The sequence below is a fragment of the Pieris napi genome, chromosome 17 (genome assembly GCF_905475465.1).
Source record: "Pieris napi chromosome 17, ilPieNapi1.2, whole genome shotgun sequence".
Taxonomy (NCBI): domain Eukaryota; kingdom Metazoa; phylum Arthropoda; class Insecta; order Lepidoptera; family Pieridae; genus Pieris; species Pieris napi.
In genome coordinates this window covers 4,965,948-4,977,889 of record NC_062250.1, presented here as the reverse complement: position 1 = coordinate 4,977,889, position 11,942 = coordinate 4,965,948, and the positions used below count along the sequence as shown (strand labels likewise).

At 32.2% G+C, this 11,942-nt stretch overlaps 1 protein-coding gene across 2 annotated transcripts in view; it reads right to left on the bottom strand.

The window, feature by feature from the left end:
• Positions 1-5,831: 5,831 nt before the first annotated feature.
• The window catches only part of LOC125057882 (LIM domain only protein 3), a 58,519-nt gene continuing 52,408 nt past the window's right edge, over positions 5,832-11,942 (bottom strand). For both annotated transcript variants that reach the window (XM_047661812.1, XM_047661813.1), the window contains exons 4-6: positions 11,644-11,769; positions 7,135-7,285; positions 5,832-6,791 (exon numbers count right to left, since the gene is read on the bottom strand). In XM_047661812.1, the coding sequence (XP_047517768.1) occupies positions 6,654-6,791; positions 7,135-7,285; positions 11,644-11,769 (415 nt within the window). In that variant the 3' untranslated portion in view covers positions 5,832-6,653. The remainder of the gene's footprint in view (positions 6,792-7,134; positions 7,286-11,643; positions 11,770-11,942) is intronic.

Here is an 11,942-nt window from a genome sequence, read left to right as displayed (position 1 = left end):
TTAATGATCTATAATTTCTGATATTAGGTTAAAATTATTCCAGAACTATGTTCAAGTATTTTCCCAATACGGTCTGGAAACTTGATAATGCTATTAGAGCAAACTGCAGAGGCGTTAAGCTTGCACCTTACTTAATTCTACTTATTTGGAAACTTTGACGCGCTTTTGCCAGACCGGAACATATTTAACTATATAAATACCACTTCTGAAACTTTGAAGCACGAAGCATAATTTTATTTAATATATGCAATACGTAATGTATTGTAATTAGTACGTATTATCTCTTAGCTTACGGTCTAACTGTAATAGAAATAAGGAAAAAATGTACATGAAATTTAAATTAACGGTTTTCTAACTGACATATTATTATGTCAGTTCATTTCGTTTTAAAAATAGAATATCAAAATTGAACAAATCCATTAAACATTGGGCGTGTTTGGCCGAAGTAAGTACTTACTAAACTTAGTAAGCCAGTAAGCATAAAAAAATTAAAGTCTTACAAGCTGACTGTAGCGCTTTTCGGCCAGGACAGACTTACTGGCTTATTAACATAACACAAAACACCGGTTTATGTCATATCCCGTACATAACCTCATAGACTGAATATAATTGACAGTACTAAATTTAGGAATATAATTTAATATCTGTGAATAGTTTCAAATGGATAATTTTATGAGAAATATTTTATTGGAAGAAATATTATATTGAGTGCATGTGTATCTGAACAATGACAGGTCTGTTCCTGTCCGTTTTGTTTACATCAACAATAAGCAAAATGGCGTCGTATATTAAGCCATACTTACTGCGTTAGCACTTATTTTGTGTCCCGGCCGAAAATTTTGTAAGCATAGTAAGTGACTTACTAAATTTAGTAAGTACTTACTTCGGCCAAACACGCCCATTAATAAATAGAAATTTCATGATAAAATACATTTAGTTTTGTGTATAGAGTGATTGTTATTTCAAAGTAATATACTAGTTTTTATATCTAAAGTCGACACACTTATACACATCTGCCAAATTTGACTAAAAATATATCACAAGACAAACTTGGGTTTGACTAAAATTGAATTTAAAATAGTGTTCTACAATTTTAAAACTTTCAAAGCTCAATAAACTTGAAATGTGTCTTAATACGATCCGATGTGTTTGAATTCAGAAAGAAGATCGCATTGGGAGCTGTTATGCATATTTTAAAGCTAAATTTACAAAGTACTCCGCCAGCTTACAGGATAAAAGAAACCTAAAATTTGAAACATAACACAAAGGAATCTCGTTATTTAAACGAATTTTAACGGATATAACGAGAATTTTACATTTGTTATATTATTACACGTCCTTCGTTGATCTTGAATTCTAAAATACGTCGCACTTATGGGTATATAAGAAGTTTTATTGTAACGTGGAGGACTTGCGTAAATCTAACACAAAATTTTTAATAACCTTCCAAACTTTTACCTAATAAAAGCCATTTTCAGGTTTTTTATTTCATTGTTTATAGTGTCAACATATTCATCCCTTCAATATCAGAGGATCGTCACTTGTTCAAAATATCCAAACATACACATATACATACAAACATCGTAAAATCTATAACAAATTCTCTCTTATAATTCCCGTGTAATTTTGATAGCAAAAGTGCGCCAAATTGTATTAAGTGTATATCTGACCTATTGGTATATAGAGAGTGATAATTGGATGGTATTGTGAGCTGCTTTATTCTTAATTAGACAATAAGTATGCTTTAAAACGTTCATTAGTTAAGCCATTTATTAAAGGTAAGTCCACCATACATACAATAAAAGGTAGGACACGCACTCACACACTCACTCCGCTGGTGGAGAATCTAGGTACCGCTAGATCGACAGAGTGGAGGAGGACCCAATGCAGCTGAAAGCCAGTAGTTGGCGGGAGGCGGCACAGTACTGGGAGTGCTGAAAGATATAAAATGCAAATTATAATATACTAATAAATGCCCTAAATCTAATCGGGCAACAATACTCGGAAGTAAACTCTTTATACCGATTATTTTCGTTATAGAGAATTTTTCGTTATAAGGAACAAAGAGAAAAAGAAACCAAATTTAACCAATTACTATAACTTCTAATTTTATTACTATCAATAGGTAAATTATTCTAAACACAATGTTAACTTTGCCTGACGTAACGCGATAGGTGACGATGGTGCGTTTAGTAACTGAGACGGCTTTTTATGACCTCAGGTGTCTTTCTTAAAAGGTTAATTTTGTGAGCTGATTATAAAAACAATTACAGTTAAATATGTTGTTGATGTCTAAATATGAAAATATTTCTTCGTTATAGAGAATGGCTGTTGCGTTGTAAAGAGTGAATTAATGTATGGGTCTTGCGTTAAACCAAACTAATTTTACGTTATAACGAATGTCGTTATAGAGAGTTTACACTGCATTTTAAAAGATGACGATATATTTTATAAATAAACTACTGATATAAACAGACAGAACAAAAACGAGGCGAATCTCCGAGGAAGTACCCCGCCATTTAAGTCTCACAAATTTTAAGCATTGTAAATGAGTTGCTAACAAAAGAAATTAATTTAACAATCTCGTAAAAAGGAATAAGCAGTTCATAAAACTTTTGATAATTAAAACTCTAATAAAAATAAGAGATGCCCACTGGATAAAACCATTTCGTGAGACTCGTACTTGTTTTCCGTTGTATAGTATTAAATGGAATTTCGTAGCTCGTAGGAGCTCTCACTTAATTGGTCACGGCAAAGCTATTTCCATGGATAAATCCCTCGAGGGTGAAAAACTGAAAGTGTCGTTAACTCATCTCATCGAATTATTCAACTGTTAAGCATTTAAACAACACATTATACATTTTTTTGCAGCAACGTTTTTGAAGTGAAACTTCTTTATCGGCGTTGGAAAAAAATTACGTCACGTGACGTCACATTTTTACGTTACGCGCCATCTTTTTCTTGTCCTGCGATTTCGGATCCAGTTTATTGATTAGTTGCAAGATTTGTTGTTTGTGAAGTTTGCCTAACTCTTCTATTATATTTAGTTATAAATAGAAATTATGCTTTTAAATCATTATTATTGCATATTGTAGTGCGTTCATAAAATGTATAAAATTTATATTAAAAACAAAAATATATAATAACAATGTTAATAATAATTATATTACAATTAATGAAATTCTGTAATAATCTTAATGTAGAATGAAATAATTGTATTATTTGTATTCTATTTATTTTTTCTATTCTATGTATGTCTATGATAATAAAAGCCTTTCTTTAAACTTTATCTAAGTTAACTATATTTAACCAATTTTTTTCTTAAAATAAGGTCATAAAGAAGTTTCACTTCTTACGTGTGTACACTAGTACACGCATACATTTTTTTAAGTATATAGCATAAAAATAAATTGTAATTTACAACTTAAGATTCTTAATTTAAATTAATCTATAGTAGTTAGACTAAATATCAAATTGAAAAGACTGTAGGGGTTTATACCACACACTTTGTATAGCGACAATGTGTAGCGTACAATTGGTAGCGCCGGTCGTTCTTCGCGCGCAATAAAATATTTGCTAGTGCTTATGTTTAGTTTCCTACCCACTCCTTAACTAGGTTTTTTTTGACGACTCATTGGTCTAGTGGTTACTAACACTGACTGCGAATCCAGGGTCCCGGGTTTGATCCCTGGCTGAGACGAACATCGATGTGATGAGCATTTGGTGTTGTGCTTAGGTCTTGGGTGTTTAAATATGTATTTATATTTCTATCTATCTATCTATCTATAATATGTATGTATATCCGTTGCCTAGTACCCATAACACAAGCTTCACCAGCTTAGCATGGGACTAGGTCAAGTGGTGTTCACACCACTTGTCTTAAAAAAAAAAAAAAACGATAGGCTGCTCACACACACCTAAAAGACTTTTATCGAAAGGTACCCTTACCTTTTCTATGTGCGCATTTCCAACTGTGAAGGAAAACATCTTGAGCAAACCGGCTTGCCTTAGGCCCAAAAAGTCGACGGCGTCTGGCACAGGAGGCTGATCACCTACTTGCGTATTAGATCGACAAATGATCATGAAACAGATACAGAAATCTGAGGCCGACCAAAAAAGGTTATAGCGCCACTGATTTTTTTTATAACCTCGTCCAAACAGGTTTATTTTTTAATTTAAAAAATATATACATTTTAAGAAAGTAAATCTGCTATAAAATGTATTAATTTATAGTCAATTCATTTTTAATATACGAAATAAACACTATTTTTATTATAAATGAACGGTTAAAACGTTTCACAAATCATTGCAGTAATAAGCTGTTGAGTACTGCTCTTTAATTATGAAACATTAATAAAGTTTAGAATCTAGGTTAAGTAAAAATAACCATACAACAATAAATTCGATCAGAGAATAAACGGAATCATCAAATCTGTCGCGTCTATAGGCAATTTTCAATCTCTTTCCCATTTATGGCAGTAATAAAGCGACCGGGAAAAGTCAACAATCAATTTTGTATTTCAATTTATTCCCAACCATCTTAGTTCGTGCGGTGATAAGAAAAAGAAAAACGCGATCATTGAAAACGGAAATTATTGCAAGAAGCCATCATTGGTGTGCGCTCGGCGTCCCATGTTTCCTTTATTTATATTGTGGGCAAATTCTTATATTTTCAAATTTAGAACACTACTAGCGGCCTAATAGTAAAACGAAGTCTACGTTATATAACACATTGTACCCAGTTTGTTACCATGGTTACTATTCATAATATGTATATATTAATAATAAAAGTACTATGTTAAGTCCACATTTTTAGAAATAAATTCAGTTAAGAGATGATGATGCTGCAATATTATACAAAAAAAATAACGACACTACCAAACCATGTTCAAAAGAAATATTTATTTTTAAACTAAATAAAATTAAAATTAGAAATAATTTATATAATATTTTATGCTGTTCGAATCTAATATTCAAAAATGAAATAATTACGTTTTTCATTATAAGGATATTAACTTGCCAGTGCAACAAAACAATTTGTGTATATTAATTCACTTCACTCTAAGCGCGGGAAACACACTAGTCAAATTTGACGTGTCAAGTCAATTTGATATTATTGAAAGTTAAACGTAATTAATTGTCTTTTGTTTTTTATTCTTATAGCATACAAAAGTGATAGTATAATAAAGATATATATTTGGTATCAAATCTTATTATGTTTAAATTTAAAATACGAGTACCAACACGTACGAAAGGAAAAATATTGCGAGGAAATCGACAAGCTCGCATTCTAACTCATTTCTCAAGCTAAAATGTCAACTTGAGCGTTGGTAGTTCATAATGCTGCTGGATGTATGTATTTTTTTGAAAATATGTGTGTAGTAATTTTTTACCTTGCACATTAATTGTTTGCTATTTAAGTTAAATATGGCAAAGATAATAATTATATCAGAGTGCGTTATACTTACAAAGGGCGGGAAACTCACGAGTTTGTGTTGATCTTTCTCTTTCGTAATGTACATCCTTTATTTTGCGTTATAATAAATGCCATGCCATGGTATGTCTACTGCCAATGCTTTTTCTTTATTTATAAAGTCTATGGTATGAAATGTCAATGTCAATACATCATTGGACACAATGTTTCATAGTCTGTGCCTATGACCATGAAAACATTAATAGACAATTATTATTCTTAAAAATCTTTAGTTTCCATTAATAAGTGATGACTGATGATATTGTGTCTATTTTGACCGTTAAATATAAGACAAACCTAGGAAAAGATCAAAATAACTCCATCGTTATAAGGGGCTTATGTAAATAAAACCAGTAAGTTTAAAACAATGTTTTTAATCTACTTCTTTGGTCATATCATTGGTTAAAGGTGAACCTGACATGTTTATTTACAGAAACACATAAGAATACTCTTTATTAATTAGGAATGCATATTTGCCTAATTAAATGCGGAAACAGGTATATCAAGCCATTAATATTACTAAGTAACTAATTTGAACTATATTGAATAAACATGTTGCATTTTACTATATATTATACACCAATTATTGACTACGTATTAATATTTACATAAATAAAACATTATAACAATGTTTTGTAAACTTAACAGTTATAATACAATTATACAAATAATAACGCAGGAGCGTGAAAAACATAATATTGGCTAAGCCACTGAAATTATTCGAAATTAATTTAGTTTTTATATTCTTAAACTAGTTAGTGACTAAAATTCATAGAATCATAGCGATATAGCAACTCTCAAAACCTTATTTGTCGCTTTTCAGCACAGTATCAACACAATATGATGGAAAGAGACAAATATCCTTTAAGTGAGTAATAACACTGATTCATTTTTTATGAATAAACGTCATTTTTACACGTCATAACAGTAATTCCCGCTCTCCAACTTTCCCGTAACATTTATTCTAATACAATTGCCTTATGAGATCACCTTATAACATACTAAATACATTTAACCATAAATTCTATCTATTGGCAAAATAAAATACGTTTGGCATTGTTACCACGAAAAGTTTCGACACGACACAACTGTTTTGTCACAATTCATTGCTGGTTTTCTTTGGGTGTTTCAGTTAGTTTGGGTACTTGGCATACGGGTGTAAGCCTCAGACGCGATAGTCTCAGCTGGTCGCTGAGAGTCCCAGAGGTTTGAGGTGTGGGGGAGCCTGGAAGGGGGCTGGAGAGGAGCCCGACATGTTGTTGTTGAGGTCTCCAGCTCGGCTTGAACCGTTTATCAATCCGCCCATTGCACTGCTCGTCTGTTGTATAATATGTTTATTAGTATAACACTTATTATAAAATGTGTAAAGTTAGTACGATATTTGTTTCCATGGTTACAATTTTTTAATAAAAATACACCGTAAGTACAGTACGATATTTTATCTCCGGTTTATAAGGCTGTTTTTTTTCTTTGCAAGCGTTAAATAAATAACAAATACTTAAAAACACACAATTTTAATTTAACAAAAAGCTAAAAAAATCAGAAAATGTTATCTTAATTGTTTAGTAGGTATAAATAAAACAACTAATTAATACAATTAATATTTTCTATAGGTTTATAAATAAAAGGGTTTTATTATTTAACATCACAAATATGCTTACCGGTGGTGGTGGAAGATGCGTTGTCTGCCGTTTCAGATGAGCTAGGGGTGGTGGGTTGTAAGCCATATTCGCGAAGACTAGCCTTTCTTCATAGTCATATTCACACAGAATTTTATTCTCGCAGAGGTAAAATCTGTCGCCCACACAGAACCTAGAACAAAATATCTATATTTAGAAATACTTCAAAAATGTCAATATAAAAACAAAATTCTAATTTTATAATTTATTTATTAAATAAAAAAATGTGTTAAAAAACACAAAGCAGCAAAACAATTTTGCTTAAAACGAATTTTTATACGTTGAAAATACATTCAAATTTTATACGTTTTTACAAATATCCGAAGGGTATAAAAATGGTAAGGGGTTAAGGGTTGTAAAAACCATTAAGATGTTATCAAATCTTATCATTGTTTTTTTCGGTGCCACAAAACAACCTAAAACGTCTTGGAAATAAAATTTACCGTAACGGTAGTAGAGGTCAACGCGAAGTAGGAGCGATAACGTCACGCAAAAGCATCCTTCAATGTGGCAAACAAAGCCTCCGACTCAGTCGCCAGTGGCCGGCCAACTTCCGGTGATAGCACCCTTATCTACCCCCCCCCCCCGTCTTTCCGCACCCACCCGCTCTTCACTCTTTTGTTTCACTTGTCACAAAAATTAAGCGCAATACCTCGGCTACAAATGCCTCTTTTTTAAAGGGCCAATTTCCACCGCAACTCAGTCGATTTCGCCGCTCTTAATTAACTTTATTTCCTGTTCTCTCCATTCCCGACTTTTGTTTTTTGGGGGCTGTTCTTATTTTGCTATTTTTTGTCTGCTGTCGCGTAATGGAAAAGATGTAGAACGAAATCATTTTAATGAGTGGGTGCGCGCTTTGTTCGCGCCCCCTTTTGACGCCGTAAAGTTTGACGTGTAATCGGACGTATCCTAACATTGGACATTGTAACAAATCTCTTTGAAAATCATGCTCTACGAAGCTATTACTTTAACATGAAACCTTTAAAAAATTAAAAATATAATAAAAGCATGTTTTATAGTTTTTTTAACTATATTTATTTTCCATTTTTTAGTCCTAGCAGCAATAGGTGTTATCTCAATTTAATCGTATTGCTTTGTGGACTTAAAAAAAAATTCATTGTTTTTTCGAGATAAACCTATGAAATTATTATATTGTCGCTGATTCTTTATAAGAGTACAAAGTTTGAATTAAATCTGTCCGTTTAAAGTGGGTCAAAATCGAGTCCGAAGGAGTCGGTTACATACATACATACAGGTGAAGCTAATATAAAACGTGTAAAAATTCAACATTTTAAAAAATCATTTATTCACATAGGTAACAAAATGTACACTTATGAACGTCAAAAAATAAATATGTATGAAATGCTTCTAATTTTCTCAGAGAGCGTAGAACGGAAGAGAAGAACTGGCAATAAACTCTTCCGCCACTGTTTGGTTAAATATTCAATACAAACTTTAAACGTGTGAAAATAATCAACCATTATATGTACAATCTCACGTTGAAGTAAATCCAATTAGAAATTATTTGGACGTAGCACCTAAAGTAATACGATATAGATAAACGTCACTTCATCGGACGCAGCGCAGTAGTGAAGTCCGATAGCGGAATCCGCCCGCGGCGCCGTCAGATTGCTACTAAATTATTTAGCCGTTTAGCGATATTCCGTGATACCTGCCGGCCGGTCGGACAGCCCGCAAATTGGATTCAGATTTCAGCTATCCGTCGAAATAGTAATATTAATACATCTGTATTGTTAAACAAACAGATGCTACAATATCAACGAATCCTATGTATGAAATGCAGCTATATCTAATAAATGTGTCGTAAATTAAAAGCAGCCTTAGTGTATAGTATTGGAGGAGGCCTATACTCATTAAGAGATCCTTGAAAAAAAAAATATATATATTTTATGTGTGTGTATATTTTGTACATTTTTCAAGGAATAAATGAGGCTAAATTATTATTATTAAAGTATACTAAAAATAGTGTTAAGCATAATTAAAGCCAAGACTGTTTTTTTTTACGATAGATTTTTTTAATAGCCTATATACTGGACAACCAAAAAGAGTCTTTGCAGCCCAAGGGTACTCATTTTAGCTGTAAGTTGGCGGCCTTTGAGGAAGGAGTTCCTTAATTTTTCAAACTGTTGAAGGTCGTATCTCCCAGGGAAAACCTCTACCTCGGAGTAGATTCGCAAAATAAAATGTATTATTATGTACACAGCTCTCTGAGTCTTTCACTCTAACCTTACGATGTTTTACTTTATATGAGCAAATGTTAATTATGCTATTACAAAAATATATTAGTGCGTAACAAACACACTACCTCAGGGCACAAGCCTTAACAAGTCTAACATTGCTTTATTGAGTTTATTGTGTGTACAAAGTTAACAACAATTCGCCAATTACGTTTTTACATTAACACTTTAATCCGGTCAAACATCCCAGCTAAGTCCTCCCAAAAGATTCGACCCAATATTGTGTGTAACATTAAAATGAATACACAATTCGGTGTTGTCACTCGAGATCTGAACGGGGGAAAGGTCCACCAGTGACGTATAAACCATTCAGAGGAGCCAATCTTCGCGACTTTTCTATTATTTAAGCAACACAAGTGAGGATAGAGGCTTCATCTTATATTCAATGTGCGAAGGAAAATTGAACTCGACAATTGATCAATTAAACATCTGTTTGCTTTATATTTTACAGCTTTATAAAGGATTACTAAATATTCGTATAAAATTATTTCATCATGAATAAATAAAATTCCTTTTAATAGTTCTTCAAGAACTATTAAAAGAAATTTACCTCGTATTTTACACATAGAATGCTGTTGTTTAGTACGGATTTTATTATTTTAGTTGTTGATATTTATCCTTTTATTAGTGATCATAACAATCAAATATACAGTATTTACAATTTTCTTAACCTGCATAGTAATAATAAAAATAATTAAAAATTAATAAAAAGAAAATTTCAAAAATTATGTGTAGAAATCTTTTAGGAACGGCAGAAAATTTACATTTGTTTTCTGAAAAAATGTTAATAAATTTGCTAAATGTTGTCACGTTTTTACAATAGCTATAATCAAAGGACTTGTAATACCTATTTAAAGTTCATACAATGTTTATGAATAAGAGAGGAAAAGGTTGCGTTAAAGTTTGGCGGTTTAAAAAAAAAAGGAATTTCCCTTTTAGTTCTAAATCATGAAGTGATTGGTTCCCAAAAGATTTCGGGAATAACATCCTAGGGAATATTAAGCGTAGTTTATTGGTTCATAGTGACTAGACTCGTATCGATAACTTCATAAGTTCACTCTTTGAGCTCGACAGATCATCGCTCACGTTTGATAACCGGGCTACGTTGGGAAATCAAAGAGTTTATCTTTGTTTACCAATAATGTTCACCTATGTACACTACAATCTAGCTTTAAGAATAATGCCTTCAAAATATCATTAAAAATACGGATATATATGTAACATTAAACTATGCTTTGTTTTTATAATTGATTTAACAGTATTGTCTTAAAAAATAACGCAGTTAAAGTAACGTTAGAACGTAAAAAAGTCAAATCAAAAATCATTGTGTCAATGTGTCATTGTGTCAAAAAATCAATCATGTTACATATTTTTCTCTTTTTACTTAAAAATACTTTTAAGTAAATCTAAAAAATACTCAAACATTTTCCCGCTACTAACTATTCATTAACCTGTTAATTCCGTGAATTAATTTCGAGGTCTGAGCTGTATTGAAAGAAAAATGTTAACGTTAGCTAATAGATAACATAAACAATAAATCCCCTCATCCAAAATGATTTACACTAAACAATTGCAAGTGTTTAAAAACCGTTTCTCTATTCCGTGAGCTTTCTTATGTAGCGGAAAATTTGATCACGCTCTTTGTTTCTCCGTGAGTTGAATAAACCATACAACGTTCCCGCAACACAATACACCTGTCCCTTTCGTTCATCACATTATTCTGAATATTTTATCTCGCTTATAAAAATTGCTAGTTGCTCAAGCGACCGTTCAATTTTCAGGAGCGCAATCGCTTTTGACAGGTGAGAAAATTAAGTGTGCTACGTAAAGCCACTAGCAACAATGGGCGCGATGCTCTTATAGTTTTTTCATGAAGGTTAGTGAGACTAAAAAGGCTCTATATTGTAATGAAGATAATTTAAGCGAACAAATGTCGCCTGTTTTCAAAAATAAATGATTTTATAAGCGATACGCCGCGTTTGCGATATCAAATTCTATGTTTATAAATGTATTTAAAGAAAAATGGGCTTTAGTTAGACTATGTGATTTGCCATATCTACTATTTTCAATGACTCAACGAAGTTTCAACATCTGTAAGTACTTGGGGCAGAAAATTCAAATATATTTTTTAGTTAAACCATATTTATAGGTAGCCTAATCTCGGAATTAAATGCCTGGAATAAATACAATGTTTATACTGACTAAAAGCCGTCAAACATAAAATAATACCAACCTGTGATTACATTGCTGACAGGCGAAACATTCGAGGTGGTAGACATTGTTGCGCGCACGCATCACCATCTCAAAAGCTGGAATAACTTTATTGCACGCAGCGCAGTAGCCAGTGTTTCCAAATAACCTGGTATAAATAATTTATTTAAATTACAAAAATACTGACGTGATATCATTTATTTCAAAGTGTTGCCCTGGTAGGAGGAGGTACGACTATTACTCCTGAGGTTCGATCCCCGGCTGAGCACTAACTTTCTGTCTATCTACTAACACTGGTACAGTGAAGGAAACATCGTGAGG